Source organism: Camellia sinensis, chromosome 9 (assembly GCF_055761805.1).
Source record: "Camellia sinensis isolate YWXY chromosome 9, ASM5576180v1, whole genome shotgun sequence".
Taxonomy (NCBI): domain Eukaryota; kingdom Viridiplantae; phylum Streptophyta; class Magnoliopsida; order Ericales; family Theaceae; genus Camellia; species Camellia sinensis.
In genome coordinates, this window is record NC_138969.1 from 36,473,611 (window position 1) to 36,492,174 (window position 18,564).

The 18,564-nt window shown below is 34.9% G+C and overlaps 1 protein-coding gene and 1 pseudogene across 2 annotated transcripts; both read left to right on the forward strand.

Moving 5' to 3' along the window:
• Positions 1-2,063: 2,063 nt before the first annotated feature.
• LOC114292326 (ubiquitin-like modifier-activating enzyme atg7) lies at positions 2,064-16,042 on the forward strand (annotated as a pseudogene). The gene is made up of 18 exons (XR_014339548.1): positions 2,064-2,339; positions 3,225-3,439; positions 4,590-4,781; positions 4,869-4,923; positions 5,017-5,111; positions 5,481-5,694; positions 5,795-5,828; positions 6,180-6,186; positions 9,897-9,953; positions 10,037-10,153; positions 10,229-10,249; positions 11,696-11,839; positions 11,936-12,124; positions 12,852-13,052; positions 13,138-13,253; positions 13,786-13,945; positions 14,028-14,212; positions 15,974-16,042. The product of XR_014339548.1 is annotated as a ubiquitin-like modifier-activating enzyme atg7 (transcript).
• LOC145788702 (uncharacterized) lies at positions 6,971-8,035 on the forward strand. The gene has a single exon (XM_028264107.2). The coding sequence runs from the start codon at positions 7,117-7,119 to the stop codon at positions 7,891-7,893; it is 777 nt and encodes a 258-aa protein (XP_028119908.2). The 5' UTR covers positions 6,971-7,116; the 3' UTR covers positions 7,894-8,035.
• Positions 16,043-18,564: the final 2,522 nt, after the last annotated feature.

Genomic DNA, 18,564 nt, shown 5'->3' on the forward strand with positions numbered 1-18,564 from the left:
TTTCATGCAATTGTTTTGGGGTAAATACGGTGGTAAGTCCGGATAGGAGGTGTAGATGAAATTGATTAAGTTGGCTTGAGTGTCCGGGGTGAAAGATCAAAACTATGCGCGGAGGAGGTATTACTTCCCTTCTGGTTAGTAACCGGTAAAGTGGGTTTTTGGTAGTGCTAGTTATGTCTACTTGCAGACACCAACCTAGAGATTACCTGAGTCGTATTTACTGTCTCGTCGAATGAAACGGATTAAACTTTGAAATATTGGGATTTTAATTTGTCATTGAGCATGATGGTTTCGAAGGGTGAAAAATGTGATTTTTACTCAAGAAAACATAGCATGACATGTGCATTTCATTCTGCGAAGTTTGTATAAAATGTATATACTTTGTTAAGAATTCTCTGTTGGGCTTTATGCTCACTCCTATGAGATTTTGGTACAGGAAAAGACGTAGTGAATCTGCCAAACTAGGGCGTGGATATATGTATTGAGAGCACGAGGCTCTATTTTGTTGTGACCATATTTTTTGTAAGTCAAGGGCTATGTATGTATGGGTTCGAAAAACCATCTTTTGTGCAACCGGGCTTAAGCCTGGGAATTTGTAAATCCCTTGAGGGCATTTATTTATTTTTGATTGAATGTTCTACATGCTGTAGATTCATTGAATGTATAACCGCATGTGAGATTATTTTGTACAAACATTGAGATCATGTAATAGAATGTGTTGGGGATGGTTTCGGTACTTCTTAAGAGCCTTTTTTTTTTAAGGTCTCCCACGGTATCCCCAGGTTTTTTTGGACCCAGGACTAATCCGTCGAGGAAGTTGCCGGGCGCATATGCGGAATCCTCTCCCAATGGGGTTTGCTGCATCCACAAAGGCTCGAACTCAAGACTTTTGCTTAAGCGACCCAAGTCCTTTTCCACTTGAACCAACCCCCATTGGTCTTAAGAGCCTTGATTATTATTACAACAATGATTCATCCCACTAAAAACATCACCACTAATAGTACTAATGCATTAAAAAAGTAAAAAAAAAAAAAAACACAACTCCAAGACCAAAACATCACATCATTAATGGCGGGACCCACTGCCACCTAATTAGTAGGAACACTAATTAGTGCTCCCAAGCATTTTTCTTATTATTATATCCATTGTATTTTTTTTGGGGCGTTACAACTGAACCATTTTATTAATAAATTAATTAACAGTTTTTAATGATATAAGAAATATATTTTAATTAACAATTTATATAATATTATTATTGTATAAAATAGTAGTTAGGAATTTTATTTTATTTTTATTAACTCTGTTAAATAAAAAATTCTAATTATGAAGTATTTATAATTTTCAGAACTATAACAGATAAAGATAATATGTATTTTAAACAAATCTCAATAAGTGTATTTGAATTTAACCAAGAAATAAAGAAAAAAAAGGGGATAGGATGATTAATTTTCTTATTTAAATATAATTATTAAATAATTAGTAAATACAAATAGTAAATTACAAAATACCTAATACAAAACAGTGATAAAAAAATTAGGGAAAATTAAAAAAAAAAAAAAAAAAAAAACTCAAAATTTAACCATTGTAAAAAAATAAATTCTGAAAATTTTATTTTGTTAATTTAAACTTAATTTTTTTAATTTAATTTTAATCTAATCTATCTACATATTTTTAAGTAAACTTGTCTAAAAAAAAATTTATTTTAGTCAGTAAATTTTATTTAATGAAAGCAAACAGATAATTTAAATTAAAAATAAATAAAAAAATTAACATTTAAATTGACAAAACAAAAAATTTATGATTTATTTTATTACAAAAATCAATCCTTTACAAATTTTTTAAAATTTTTTTTGTAACTTCTCTTAAAAAAAAAAAAAATTTATTATCAAATTATTATTTCTTAAATTTCAATTTTTTTTTTCTCCATTTCTTTTCACAAATCTAATTAGATTTTCTAAGTGACCTAGGATTTGTTAACCTAGGATTTTGATTTAAAAAAAGTGTAAGGCCAATCAAATAAATTGATAGTCGAAAGTTGCTAAAATCTCAGTGCAATGCAGATTTTGATGTTGATTTTGATTTTGATTTTGAATTTGAATTGTTACCTCTTTTTGTTCGTCAATCAACAAATAAGCTGCGACAGAATCATCAACTTCACTGAAAAAATCATCACATCGAGACGTGAAGAAGCACAGCAAGTATGAAGAAGGAAAATGAGAATGGAAGTGTTCTTCAATTCGCACCATTCCAGAGTGCTGTTGACGAGGGTTTCTGGCATAGATTATCATCATTGAAGCTCAATCTCTTTGGAAGTGACGATTCCCCTCTTTCCATTACCGGTATCTATCTGTATCTATGCTTCTTTATTTCCTCTCCTAATTTGATTTTTTTTCTTTTTTTTTTTTAATTTTCAATTTTCTTCTATCATGGTTTGATTGTATGAAGTAATTATTGGAAATTCTCAGTTATAGTATGGATTGGCATTTTGTTAGTAATTTGTTGAGTTGAGTGTTGAGTGTTGAGTATGGCATTTTCATTACCAATTTCTTTGAATTCTTGTCTTCTTTTGTTGAAATTGAAATAGCTAGAAAAGTATTTGTTTGGGTGAGTTTTCATAACTTGTGTGTTTATGAATTTTTTTTTTTTTTTGAAAAATTAGAAACTAGTTTGAAAAAAACAAAGAATTATTTATACCAAGACCCCCCTCAACTTAGGATATTGGGATATGTATCCAAAAATTGAATATGGATACGGGGACATGACATGCTGCATATATATTGCATGCATACCATATAATATTTTTAGATAAGATGTAAATTATATAGAAATATACTTAAATTTAAATAGGATTAAAGAGAATATGGAATTTCCATTGCTCATCCATGTGAGAAGCTATAAATGTTTCTTTCCTAAGCTTCTTCTGCAAATATCGTAAAATATTAGAGAAATCAAGTGTTTAAATTGGGTTCGGATGTCAAACACATATCCCACACCCTTATCGTTGTCATATCCGGTGGACACAAGTACTTCAGGGGAAATAGAAGAGTCCATGTAACAACCTAGGAGGCTGGAAGCCAGTCATAAATTAATCTTAGACCTTCATGGAAAATTTGATCAACATAAATTTTATGTTAACATTAACTTGACCTATAAATCAATAAATGCAAATCGCTTGTTTTTGATGGGTGACCATGTACCTGAGAAGTGAAATGATCTTGTGGCAGGTTTCTAGGCACCTTGTTCACATTCTCAATTATCAAATCCATTAACTCTTTGTGCTGAATCGTTGCCACCTGAACCATGTGTTCAATTGTCAATAACAAGAAGCCGTGGTGACAGGAACAAATGCTCTGTCCCTGGCATTCTATACAACACAAATACATTGGAGGGTTTTCAAGCCCTCGATAAACAGAGCTTGCTAAAGGCAGAAGCGAAGAAGGTATTTTATTCAGATAGGCTTTATTCTTGATTTATACTTGAATTTCCTTTTGTCTAAGAATCATTGGGGTGAGTTTGTAAAATTGGTCAACAAGTATTTCAGTTCCACAGCCTTTAAGTAGATTTGCAAGTGGTGCTGGGCCATGGCTCAGGTGGAGGGGCTTGGGATGGTCTTAGGTTTGAATCTTGCCGAGCTCCCTCACCATCCCAAGCAGGAAAACAGAAAAAAGTAGGTGTTATAATTAGGGGTGTTGACAGGCCAGTATGGTTCGGTTTTGGGGTGAGCCAGGAACCAAACTAGTCCTTGCGATTCCAGAAATTAACCAAACTGAAACGTGAAGGCCTTGTTTGGTTTGTGTTTCTCAAAAAATTTTGGGAAAAATTCTCTACAAATAAGTTTTCAAAAGTAATCAAACCAAACAAATTTTCCCAAATTTTTTTTTCAAAACTTGTTTGGTTTACAAATTTTCCAAACAAATCTCTCTCTCATACACATCAAATCAATCACTTTTTCCAAAACTCTCTCTCAAAATAATTTTTCAAAACATCTTTTGAAAAAAAATCAAACCAAACAAATTTTCATACTTTTTATCTCAAAACATGTTTCTCAAATACAAACCAAACAAGGCCGAAATTTTTGGAACTGAACCAGAAACAAATCGCAAAAGTGGTTTGGTTCCAGTTCGGTTCCACGATTGAAGGCTAGAAAATTAATTCCTATATCCAGAATATCAAGTTTAATGAAAAAATGATTCTGCCAATATATATATATTTCAAAACATTAACAAGCATACTTCAAAATCTTAGAATATTCTCCGAACCAACTTTTGTAAAACATGTAAAGAACCGAAAATTCTTATATTATATACTAATTATAATAAAAAATACAATTTTATTAGAATGAGGAACAATTCCGGTTCTTTAGAGTCTTACTCCATGAACAGAACTGTTAGCAATTTAGTTCTTAATTTCTTTGAACCGAAATCTTACCATCCTTCCAAAAAAACAAACCAAACAGTATGATTTTGATTAGTCCGGTCCGGTCCATCAGTCGTTTTGAACACCCCTACTTGTAATCTTGGAAAAACAGGTTGGCTGAAATGTTAAAATATGCTTCTCTTGTTAAAAGTATATATCTCATTGAATATCAGATATGGGAGGAGATTCATTCTGGAAAGGCTGAGGAGGACAGTGCAGTACTTTCAAGGTTCCTTCTTATATCATTTGCAGACCTTAAAAAGTGGACCTTTCATTACTGGTTTGCTTTCCTTTCTCTGTCGCTTGATCCTCCTGCAACCTAGGTTGATTTGAGGCCAGCTTCCCAGTGCCTCAGCCTAGAGGAGGTGAGGCAAATGTTAGTATTTTTTGTAAGTACTGTATTTAACTTTTCGTATCAATTTTGACACCAAGGTTATTTTTGTGGGGTATAGGCTGAATCGGTATCAGCAGCGTGTAATGAGTGGCGTAGCTCAAGTGCAACGGCAGGTAAAATGTCCCGAGTTATTATACCTTATTTGTCTGCAGTTTGTTTTGTTTGCACTTTATGTGGAGAACCTAAAGCATATGAGATTGCCGTAGATGTGCCGCTTTTTTGGGTCTTTTTTGATTGAAATTCACATGCTCCTATCAAGCATCTGAAGGACTGGGATTCCTACCAACATGATTCCCATAAGGTATGTCCACATACTTCGCATTTTTTGTAAACTTATACTAGTTTTTGCTAATTGAAATGAATAAGACAGTTTGGGCCTGTTTGAAGCAGCTTTTCTCAAGTTGAAAGTTGATAATCAGAAAGTAGAATTTAAGCTTTCACATCATCACCTTTTTAAGCTTATTTAAGCTATTTCTACCTCATAGGCTATAAGCAGAAACTACACCAAATACTCAGCACAAATTCCTAAATTAGAAAAGCTATAAGCAGTTTCAATAAGCTGCACCAAATACGGTCTTTGTTTAATTCCTCAATGGCTTGAGTCCTGTTAAACATTATGTTGAAGTTTTAGATGTCTCTTCCACAAAGCTAAGTTACATGTTGCTGGCAGTTTCTTTTTGGCTTTTACGACCCATGTCATCTTCCAAGTAATCCTGGTTGGCCTTTTTGCAACTTCCTTGCATTTATTTGTTCAAGATGGAACTAGAGAAAGTTCACTTTTTGTGCTACCGTGAGAATTGTGGTTTTGCTGATCTGGGCTTGTCCCTTGTTGGTGAAGCCTTAATATCAGTTTCACAAGGTAGAGCGGCAAAATTTGGGTAACAGCTCTCTTCTAATTAGAATTTTCTCTCTTTTTACAGTTAAAATTGTTTTCAGCACTGGCTTTCCCAACACAAACACTATTTGTTTAGGATGGAAAGATAGCTTTCATATTCCTAATGCCGTGCAATGGGAACTTGTTAGAATTTACCAATTTACTCCTCCACCTACCATCTCCACTAGCACCCACTTCACCTACCACCTCCACTACACTACACCTACTACCACCTTCTCTTCTATATATAGGAGCTATGAAGCATGGACACGGCAGATTTCATGCCGTGGCAGTGTCTGACACGGGGACACGCCGGGGACACGGGGACACGTCGGGGACACGTACGGGACACGCCGGGTGGCGTGTCCCTTTAATTTAATTATTTTTTTACAGGGGACACGGTGGAGACACGGCGGAGACACGCGTGTCCACCAAATCTGGACACGCGTGTCCAAATCTGGACACAGAGAGCCAAAAAGAAGAGTAAAGGAGCAGAGTAAAGGTCTTGAAACAAACCTGGACTTCGATCCAGTCCAGTCGACTTGCTGGCGACCTCCATGACTTCGATCCAGTCCAGTCACTCGCCGGCGACCTCCATCACCTTCGACTTCGACGATCCAGTCGCCCTTCGACTTCGACGAGCTCTCTCTCTCACCTTCTCTCCCTCGCGATCGCGATCGCGATCGATCGCTTCTTCCTCTCTCTCTCTCAGTCGCGTCTTCTTTAATCTGCTGATTCATATATGTATATAATATATAACTATTATTATAATCTGCTCTGCTGGATTCATATATATATATATATAATATAACTATTATTATTATATTATAATAATAACTGAAAGTATTATTATTATAATAGTATAAAGGATGCCACAGTTATTATTAGTATATAACTATTATATTATCTATACTTATACATATTAATAAAAATAAATAAATATGTATATAAAATAAAATAAAAAAATTAATTAGAACATATTATTTAAAAAATATAATAAATAAATAAAATAATTAATATGTATTAAAATAAAAATATTTATAAAAAAATTAAAAAATCTGCCGTGTCCCCTGCCGTGTCCGTGTTCCCATTTTTTAAAAATTGACGTGTCCCGTGTCCGTGTCAGTGTCCGTATGCGTGTCCGTGTCCGTGTCCGTGCTTCATAGTATAGGAGTTGTAATACATAACACAATATCAATCAATTCATCAATCAATAATATATATATTTTTTTACATGGTATCAGAGCAAAGTTAAAGATCTTGGTGTTCTTCGCCTTCCGGCGGGCGGCAACCTTGCCTTGACCGTCCGCCGGATCTCAAATCACCAGAAATCCAGACCCAATTTTGAGTCACAAATTGTTGTTTGATTCCAAGATCTCATCATTAATTTGCAAAGAGTCTGTCTGGTCTGGTGATTGAATATTTGTACAGAATGGGCAAGTGTATAAGCTTGACAGCGTTGCAAAACCAACGCTACAGGCACTCCTTCGGCAAGGCAGGCCTCAAATTAGTGACCACCGATCTCGGTGACGGCACCGTCATGCACTTCTGGATTCCCCAGTCCCACAAACCCAACAAGCCCACTCTTCTCCTCATCCACGGCATCAACGCCATGTGGCAGTGGAACCCGTTCATATCTCCATTCTCCTCCAAATTCAACGTCTACGTCCCTGGCCTGCTCTTCTTTGGCGACTCCTACACCACCCTGCCCGACAGGACCGAGGCATTCCAGGCCCGTAGCATCATGCGGGCCATGGAGGCATACGGGGTGGCGCGGAGCATGCTTGTGGTGGGACTGAGTTATGGCGGATTTGTTGGGTACAGCATGGCGGCGCAGTTTCCGGAGGCGGTGGAGCGGCTGGTGATAGGAGCTGCTGGGGTGTGCATGGAGGAGAAGGACATGGAAGATGGGTTGTTCAAGGTCAAGAGTATAGATGATGCTGCTACCATATTGTTGCCGCAGACCCCTGACAAGATGAGGGAGTTGGTCCAACTCACGTTTTACAAGCCGCCCAAGATCCTGCCTTCATGCGTCCTCACCGATTTCATTCGAGTGATGTGTACAGAATACCTTGAAGAAAGAAAAGCATTGATCCAAGCATTGCACCAGGACAGGAAACTCTCTGATCTTCCCAGCATAACCCAGCTTTTCTTTTTTTATCACCCACCAACCCTTACTTTAAAACCACACTTTATTTTTTTATTATAAACCACACTTTTTGCAAAGCCCACGACACAGCTTTGCACATGCCCTTTCTGATAACATTATTTTTTCTTTATTTTTTATTTTTTAATTCAATCCACTCCCTCTCTCTCTCATCCCTTTTTCTATCCACTAAACCCACTTTCATCATTTCTCTGATTCCATTACAAGCAACCCACGTGATTCTCTTCTTATTATTTCTTTCTTTTTTATTTTTCTTTCACTTTTTTTTTCATCTTTTTTTTTCATTATTATTTCTTTGCCAAAAAAAAAAAAAAAAAAAAAAAAAAACAAAACCAAACCAACACAAATTGGAACAGTGGGATTTTTCATCTCTACTCTGCCGCCGGTCTTTTCTTCTTGCCTCCGTCCTGGGCAGTCCTTGACGGTGCTGCCTCCGTGTTTTCTACGCCACCGAGCACGTTCACTCCCCCATACTCCTCCACTGCAGCATATGGAGGACCTCCAAATCGGAACATCACGGTGGCCTTCCGCTTCAGCTCCTTGTTTTCTGCCCTTAGCACGCTTATCTCTGCTCGCGCATCCTTATACATGCGTTGGAGCAGAGCCAGCTGGGAGTTTAACTGTTGCACCTCATTTGTCCTGCTCTGCAGCCGGTGCGATAAATTTGTGACCGCAGTCATGGTTTCCACGCATGACTTCAGAGTATACTGATTGGCCTCAATATCAGTCTGCACCGCCATTTTTTGCTCCACCGACCGCATCGGAAAATTCAACGGAGCAAACACAGAGGTGTTTGGTTGAGGTTCACTGGCCACCGCACCAGTTCTCTCTCTTGTTGACTCATTGAGGTCGGGAAAGAGGGTGAGCAGTCCACGGGAAGACGAGGACGAGGCCATTTTCTGAGCAACAAAGTGTTACAGAGTGTTACAAAGTATCTTTCTCAGCAAAACGAAGAATTTTTCAGAGATTTCTCTCAGTCTTTTTGTCTCAGCTTCTACCTCAGCTTCAGCCTTCGTCTTGGTTAAATAGCCAAGGCAGCCACGCGTATCGCGCGCCACTTGACGCCAGACGACAAACGGGCACGCCAACCAAGACACTCACGTGCCTCGCCATCATGTCCGGCACACCTTTTGATAAATTGGGCACGCCTTTTGATGGCACGCCTTCTGAAAAATTGGGCATACCTTTTGAGGGTGCGACTTTTTAATGGGTCCGACAAGACTCTGTAAACTGTCCCGACATTGATTCCGGTTAGCTCCTTCAAGGGTCCGACAAGACTCTGTAAACTGTCCCGACATTGATTCCGGTTAGCTCCTTTATGGGTCCGACAAGACTCTGTAAACTGTCCCGACATAGATTCCGGTTAGTTTCTACAAGGGTCCGACAAGACTCTGTAAACTGTCCCGACATAGATTCCGGTTAGTTTCTACAAGGGTCCGACAAGACTCTGTAAACTGTCCCGACATAGATTCCGGTTAGTTTCTACAAGGGTCCAGCAAGACTCCGTAAACTGTCACAACAACTGTCACAACATTGTCTGCTACAACGGTCCGACATGACCCCATAAACTGTCTTCTACAACGGTCCGACATGACCCCATAAACTGTCTTCTACAACGGTCCGACATGACCCCATAAACTGTCTTCTACATCGGTCTGACACCGCCATCCAGTGTCCTCTACACCGTTATGACACCACCATACAGTGTCCTCTACCACGTTATGGCACCACATTTCAGTGTCTTCACCAACGGTCTGACACGACCATACAGTGTCTCCTATCTTTTTTTTATTTTTATTTTTATGTATTTTCTTGTTTTGTTCCTCTCTCCAAACTCAAGTTGGTTAGTTTCTATCCTCCTTGAGTTTGCGGGGGGCTGTTAGAATTTACCAATTTACTCCTCCACCTACCATCTCCACTAGCACCCACTTCACCTACCACCTCCACTACACTACACCTACTACCACCTTCTCTTCTATATATAGGAGTTGTAATACATAACACAATATCAATCAATTCATCAATCAATAATATATATAATAGAGGGAAGAAGTTATTAAGATGTATTAGCCTAGCTAAATCTATGGATCTGCTAGGTATGTGTTGAGATTGTTGCTCCATAGTCCATAAGGGCATTATTCCATTGCATCCTTTAACATTTAAAGCTACAACGTTGACAGGTTAGCAATATTGGCTGCAGATTTAAATTTAAAATTAATGAGATGGCGTGCTTTGCCATCTTTGGACTTAAACACCTTCTCTGGCCGGTACACTTGGATGCCAGGTTGCTCGGATGCTTATGGTGAGTGAATGAGATTTTATGATAAAATTCTTTTATTCTGCTGCCTGGGTTATGAAAAATTATTTGCAACTGCAGGCTTGGGGCGTCCGGAACAGTGTTATTAAAGGCCCGCCTAGACATGCGCCTATGCCCAAGTCCCATCCAGGCCTAAGGTTTGCACCTTGTAGTATCCTAGGCCAGGCAAGGTTTTAAAAAGCGGCCGCAACCGTTACGTAACGCTGTTACGTAACGGTTGTGGTCGTTACCGCCACCTGTTACGGCCGCTTTTGCGGTGTGATTGAGATTCACAGGTGTATCGGCTATAGCGGCTGCTATAGCGGTCGTAACAGTGCCGTAACGGCATGTTACGCACCGTTACGTAACGGTTCCGAATTGCTTTTTTTGAAAAAAAAAAGTTGAAAATGCAGAAGAGAGATAGAGAGAGGAGGGAAGATGAAGAGGGAAGATGGAGGAACAAGAGATAGAGAGAGAGAAGAGGGAAGATGAAGAACATGTTATTGATTTGTTGAATCTGTAAGACTTATACTATTATATTCAGCTGCTATCACTCAACCATTTTGTTTGTGTGTGTCTATCTATATATTGTTTGATAATAATAATAATAATAATAATAATAAGTGTGGTCATTATCTATTTGGCTTGATTAATATATATATATATATATTTAAGCTTTTATTTATTCTCTTACTTTTGTCATTATTTATCTTATATATAATAGTTAGTGATTGATTTTTTATATAATATAAAGTCATTAATTATTAAAATAAAATGTAAAAAACTCAGTTTGTAATGATTTAAAAATATAAAATATATTGGATAAAACTAAAAAATTATAAAAATTAATCAATATTTATTTTAAAACCCAATAAATATGATCATGGAAAAAAAATGTGCGTATTGGTAAGTTTTTTTTAAATTGTACGAAAAATAAAAAAATTCACGATTCCGGTTACCGCAACCGTTACGCTACGGCCTTTACACCCCGCAACCACAACCGCTCCACCGCTACCGTTACGGCGACCGCAACCGCTTTTTAGAACCTTGAGGCCAGGCGACTTCGATAAGGTGCACTTAGGCCCAAGTCCTGTCCAGGCCCAAGGTTTGTGCCTTATAGTATTCCAGGCCAGGCGACTGTGATAAGGCGCCTGATTGGCCCAAGGCTTGCGTCTTGAGGATTTTTTTTCTTGTTACTTTAATTGGTTTTGTTTAAAATTTGACAATTGATTTAATATGATGTAGCTACAAAAGATCCCTACTCTTATTACAGTTGCCAATACATTGGGCATTTAATCCCAAATCAATGATAGAAGAATAATTAGCCCTAATTCCTAATCTCCAAAAAACACTAAATGTTTAACATTTCATTTTGTTTATGTTGAACCCTAAATTATTTAATTATATTAAATTATATATTTTTTTCCGTACAAGGGGTGCCTCACTTCGATGAAGCCTGCGCCTCACCTTGCGCCTTGAACCTTGAGCCTAGGTCCCAGGAGACCTTGGCGCCTTGGTGCGCCTATCGCCTTTGATAACACTGTCCAGAAAATTACACTACTTGACAGTGGCAGGGTGGCTATGTCTAATCTGTTGAGGCAATCCCTATATACTTTGGATGACTGCCTTAATGGTGGTGAGTTTAAAGCCCCAGCAGCAGTTAAAAGTCTCGAGAAAATCTTTCCGGCTGTGGTAAATAATTTTATCCCTTACATAACTTCTCAACCTAATTTAACCTGAGAAAATTGATTCCCTTAAACTATCCCTATGTGTTGGTTTTATTCTCAGGAAGCTGAAGGTGTTGTGATGGCTGTTCTGATGCCCGGGCATCCGGTGCCTAGCCATGAAGAAAATATTGTGCTTGAGGATTGCAAACACCTACAAAATTTAATTGATTGTCATGATGCAGTTTTCTTATTGACTGATACAAGGGAAAGTCGATGGCTCCCAGCTCTTCTTTGTGCCAATGCTAACAAGGTCAATGTCCTTCTATGAAGCACTGACACTTCGAAATAGGTGCTGTAGCTATGTCAAACATGGACACGTATAGGACACGCCATGTAGTGTCTATTTTTTAAATTTAAATTTAAATTTAAATTTTTTGATACAACATGATATTTGAGGATCATATTATAATATTTGAAGTTGAGAGGTTGACTTCCAACGATTCAGGATACAACATGATCCTATTTTAATTTTTCAAAATTATTTTTGAGGATCATATTATAATATTTGAAAACATGAGGGTTGAATTAAAATTTAAAAAAAAATAGAATTCATAGCAAACCTCAACAACACAACACAGATCTAACCATAGTTGTGAAGTTGAGAGGTTGACTTCCAACGATTCCTGGAGCCAAATGCAACACAGACCTAGTCTCTAGCTAATTTAGATATAGTTTTTTTTTTTTTTTTTAAATATGTTAAATTAATGTAAGTTTTCATTAATTTTAATAGTTTATAGATGTAATATTTATATAAAAATATTTTTTTGCTGTATCCCCACCACGTTTGTCTATCCTTATTTTTTTGAAATCATATTGTGTCCGTGTCCGTGCTTCCTAGATGTCCTTTATGCCATTGGTAAAAATTGAGATTTTTTTGTCAACTTTGGCATCAAATTCTTCAATAAAATTTGGACCACATCTTTCTTAGTGTTCCTAACTCCTAATAGTTCATTTATTCAATCGTGTTCTATCTTCAGATTACTGTAACTGCAGCTCTGGTGTTCGACAGCTTCTTGGTTATTTGTCATGGTGCCGGTCCTCTCAGAAGTACTCACAACTTCAAAGGCAATGCTGTGAATACTTCATCTTCTGAAATCAGAAATTTCTCAGAGATAGACAGAAACAGAGAGCATAGATTGGGTTGTTACTTCTGCAATGATGTGGTTGCCCCTATTGATGTAATATTTGTAACTGCAATTGTGTGATATTAAAGTTTTCTGCATGCATATTAATCACTGCACTGACTACTCATTCTTTTTGCAGTCAACTGCCAACTGCACTTTGGATCAACAATGCACAGTTACGTGGCCAGGGCTTGCTCCCATTGCTTCAGCCCTTGCAGTAGAACTTTTAGTAGGGATTCTGCATCACCCTCATGGGTAACTCCTAAAAAAACTACGTTAACAAAGCTCAGTTATTTGCTGATCTTTCTTGAGTTTTGAGAAAACTAGCAGATAGAAAAGTCGGCTTGGCAAATACTCTTTTAGTAGCTTTTTAACTGTTTTAGGATAAAGTTGTTAACAAAGTTGATGCGTTTGACAAATGTTTAAAAAGTTGTTTTTTGTTGTTGGGAAAGTTCATGTGGGGTTTGGAATTTGTTTTTGTCTTTAAGTGATTTTTTTTTTTTTTTTTTTGGTGTAAAATTTCTTGTTTGGTGCAGTCTATTGACTGTTTTTTTTAATAACGGGAATCTGTTTTAGCATATTTGGTGGTGCTACTTTTGCTTATAATTTATGGGGTGGAAATAACTTTCAAAAATAGGGGAAAAAATTGATTATCTAAAAGCTGAGTGGGGTGCTTTTATCTTATGTTTTTTTATTATTAACTTTTTAGTTACTGCACAAAACAGGCCCAAATCTAATATAAGTTTCCTTCCAAATTTTGGTCTACATTGTCATTACTGCCCTACAGGTTATATGTCAAAGCTGAGTTTGCCAACTCTACTCATAATGAAAGCACTGAACAACCTCTTGGTATTTTACCCCATCAAATTCGAGGATTGCTCTCGCAGTTTTCTCAGATGATTATCGTTGGTCACTCCTCAAAAACCTGCTCTGCTTGTTGCTGCACTGTTAAGTTTCTAGCATTATGAAATTGTAATGATTTTTTTGAATTTTTTTTATTATTATATTTTTGAATTTTGTACTGTCCAGGTGGTATCAGAATATTGGGAAAGAGGGATGGATTTTGTCCTTCAAGCCATTAATCATCCTACCTTTCTTGAAGATCTCACTGGACGAACGGAGCTCATGAAGTCAGCGAGCTCTTTTTAGCTGGACTGGGATGATGAGATGGACGACCATGACAACAATGATAATGATTGTGTTGAAATCTTAAGGTATGTTTTTAATTTCTTTAATTTAGTATGTTGCAATACACTTGCCAATTTTACAGAAATTAAAGCATGAAAGCAATCAAAATTCACTTTCTTGATTAGTTTCACCTTCAATATAGAGTTTCTTCTGGACCTTTATGATTGATTGAACCAATAATTGTTATTCAGGGCATTCTATTGTCTAAGTTAATATAATCATCAAAATAATCGAGAGATGAAACTACTAATTCCCCTTTAATCTAGAAAACATTTATAAACATTATTAATCTAGAAAACAAACATTAATAAAACTCATTAAGGACTCATTTGATAAACTTGCCCAAAAAAGAAAATTTCTGAAAATTAAAACACATTTTTTTAGAAAGAAAAAAAAAAAAATTCAACTTTTTTTTTTTTTTCAAAAGCAGTTTGTTAAGGACTCATTTGATAAGGTTTATGTGTTTAGTTTTTTATTTATGTTCACAAAAAAAAAGAAATTTGTTATAAAAAATATTAAAAAAAAAAACTCGTAGAGTGTCTTTCATTGCTGAAAAATTGTAACAATTGACAAATTTTACTAAATTCTTGTAACCAAAAAAAAAAAAAGAAGAAGTTGTTCTTGTTTTGGAAATAAGTTTTCATTCTTCCTTTTTTCCCTCACGCCTTTTGGTCGTCATCCATCACTCATCACCTCTTCTGGCTAACATCTCCAGCCACCACTTCCACCATTGATAACCACTTGTGGTCATTACCTCCAGTAATCACCCCGTCTGGCCGTTGGCAACAACCTTCGCCACCACTTCCACTGACAACTCCCTCCGGCCATTCATTGTCACTTATTTTAAAATGCATGTGTACCAATTGTGTTTTTATTTTCGTTTTTAACAAAAAAAGCATAAACACATTTAATGTTTTCTGTAAACAATAAAATAAATTGTAAACGTTATTAAATGACACCTAAATAAGCTTGTATTTTCCCAAAAATAAAAATAAAACAAAAACAAAACACAAGCAAAACAATCCAGGGCAACATAATAGCTTTAAAAACTACATGAAATACCTTGGTCCATGGCCACAAACCACAGTGCAAGATATTCTAATTTTAGGCATGGTTGGGCAGCCCAATATAGGTTGGCAAGCTAAGCTGTTTCTCTGATTCTGACTTTGAAATTTAAACGTTGAATAAAAAATGGACTAGTTTCATTTGCGCTAAAGTCATAGTGACTTATTAATCTGTTAGATTATACGAGGATAAATTACAAATACACTTCCTGAGATTTGATTAAAATACAAATCGCCTCTGTGATTTTGAAAATTACATTCCACCCCATAAGGTTTCTAATTTCATAATAAATCGCCCCTTTTATTAATAAATCATCAAGTCAATTAACAGTTTTTAATGATATTAAAAATATGTTTCAATTAATAATTTAGGTAATTTTATTATTGTATAGGAGAGCAATTATGAATTTCATTTTTTTAGTTATTTCCGTTAAATAAAAAATTCTAATAAGGGGGTATTGATAATTTTTCAATCTATAGAGGGTAATCTGTATTTTAAGCAAACCTCAGCAGTGTATTTGTAATTTACCCGATTATACAATGCTTTTGCATCTATGCTATCCCTCTTATCTCGCTATTTGGACATTGATGGTCCCCTTTACTCACCTTTCTATTATGATATGATGCTCGCTCTCACTTTACCATCTATAGAAATATTAGAAATTTATGTACTAGTCTTGATCGAACTATCATCTTGACATATGTACATTGTGTTTTTTTCAGTCAATGAGATCGCGCAAAAGGGATGAATTGGATTGATAGTCTCTTACTCAGTCTACCAAAATGAATCAGGTCAGTTACGCCCATCCTGTTAGTAGTGTTCTTATTAATCCCGAATCACCATCCTCAACAAATTTAGATATTTTTACGTTTATACTATGGAATTACTTACTTGTAAAGTAAATTTTACATTAGTCCACGTAGAATAAGTAATTTAACTAATTTTGCAAACAAAAATAGGATAATAGGGCCTTCCATGTGGCATTGAAAAAATGAATCACTTTTTATAATCTAAACTCTTCAATCTTTTCTCCGTTGGTTATAGAGAATAGTGAATAATAATTAAAAAATGTAATAACTCATGAGAAGCTTCAAGTGAGGTTTCTTTAAAGCAGAAAAGTAGCAATTATCCACACAAGACTAGGAAGGGAAGTCCACCACCACCACCACCACCACCTCATAGTCATTTTCCCAAAGGTGGAGAGGTAAGTGGGGTCTGCACTTTTAGTATCAAATAAAAAGGTTTCAATCAAATTCTCAAAATCATCATATACCTATATGGGGAATTCTATATATATATATATATGATGATGATGTCATGTGATTAGGATTATCAGATCAATCAAATTTTTTTGCATGTACAATCTACACAAGGGTCTAAAAAATGAATGAAACAAATCATCGGTAAAAAAAACCATGAAAGGCTCATGGGTTGGGATTGAATGTCCAGTTCACAAGTAGATCGGAGATAATCCAATATATATATGATTAAGTCATGTGATTATGGATGTTGATATGTATATATATATATACATATATATCCGATTAATCATGGTAGACTCACGGTTTTGAATTCAACGCGTCCAATTCGCAAGTAGACCGGAGATATTCCAAACTCTATATATATTATTATTAAGTTAAATGTGACTGTGAATGTTACTATATATATTCAATAAAATCAAATCATGTATCCAATTTGGTAATGAAGTTGTTGGTTGTGGACATTTAAGTCCTCATCTCTCATAATCAATCAAACTCAGCTAGACTTTGTTTAGTGGTGTCACCATTTTGAGTTCCATTTTCATTATATATCCCACGTGTTACAGCTCACACTATGTTAGTAGATTTATTTTATTTTTTATTTTTTATTTTTTTGGGTTAGTAGTGTTTGGGCGCACCAATTGTGTCAGTCACAAGCTTCAAATTACGCCTTTAAATTATACCCACAGGGCATGTTAGTTAGTGGCTTGTGATGATGCCTCATATGTTAGGTTAGGATTAATTAATAACTGCCATTCAGAAGATATTACCAGTTCTTTGTCGCACACACTAAAAGCCAACATGACATCATCTGTTAAGGCATATGTATTTCCATTCAGAGTACAGTATAAAGAAATGTATAGTTTGTTGCCCCCCTAAAAGGGTGATAAATCTTTAACCCATGGGGATGACTGAACAGTGTGTTTGGGTTAATTTCACTTTTCTTGGGATCCTCTTGATTAAGAAGAATCAGTGTGTTTGGGTTCAATTTTTTAGATTCAATTTTTTAAAAATTGAATTTTTTATATTTTTTTATTTTTAGTGAATATTTTTAAAATTTTAAACATTTTTTATTTTTAGATACGCTTTACTTAGATGTATTTAAAAAGTAAAATATTTATAAAAAAATAATTTAAAAATTCAATAAATATACAAGAATATGAAAAATGTATTGAATTTTTGTATTTTTGTATTTATATTTTTGATAGTTAGTGAATTTTCTAAAGATTTTTTTTAATAAATATTATACTTTTTAAGTGTATTTATGTTGGATGTATCTAAAAATTAAAAAAATTACTTCAAATATTAAAAAAATTTAGTAAAAATATATATATATATATACAACAATGATTGAGGGTCACAATTTTTGTGGCTCAAATGGCTCAAAATTGTTAAAACGACGTCGTTTTGAGTACAAAACAACTTTAAAATTGTCAAAACGACATTGTTTTGACAATTTTGAACCATTTGAGCCATAAAAATTGTGGTTCTCAAACATTTTCTATATACATATATATATATTGAAAACAAAAAATTTTAATTTTTCAGAAAGTAAATCTTAAAAATTCAAATCAAATAAGCTGATTTTATTTATTTATTTTTTCTAGATAGTCGTTCAGAAGTATTTTGACAATTACATGCAGGTAAAAGTTTCGAAAGAGAATTTATGATAAAACTTCATTTTTTGAGATGTAAATTTTATTACAAATATATTCTATGAAATTTGTTTAAAATACGATCCCCTATAATTTAAAAAATTACAAATATCTGATTATCAAAAAATTTTATTTAACATAATTAATTAAAAAATAAAAATTTTAATTGTTTTCTTATATAATAATAAAATTATATAAATTAGTAATTGAAATAAAATTTTGATATTATTAAAAATTATTAATTGATTTGATAATTTATTAATAAGAGTGTTATTTTTTATGAAATTAAAAATTTTAAAAGATAAAATATAACTTTTAAAATTATAAAAAAATAATTTATATGTTAAATAAATTTCAAAAAATATATGCGTGATTTATCTTTTATAGGGTTGTTCAATT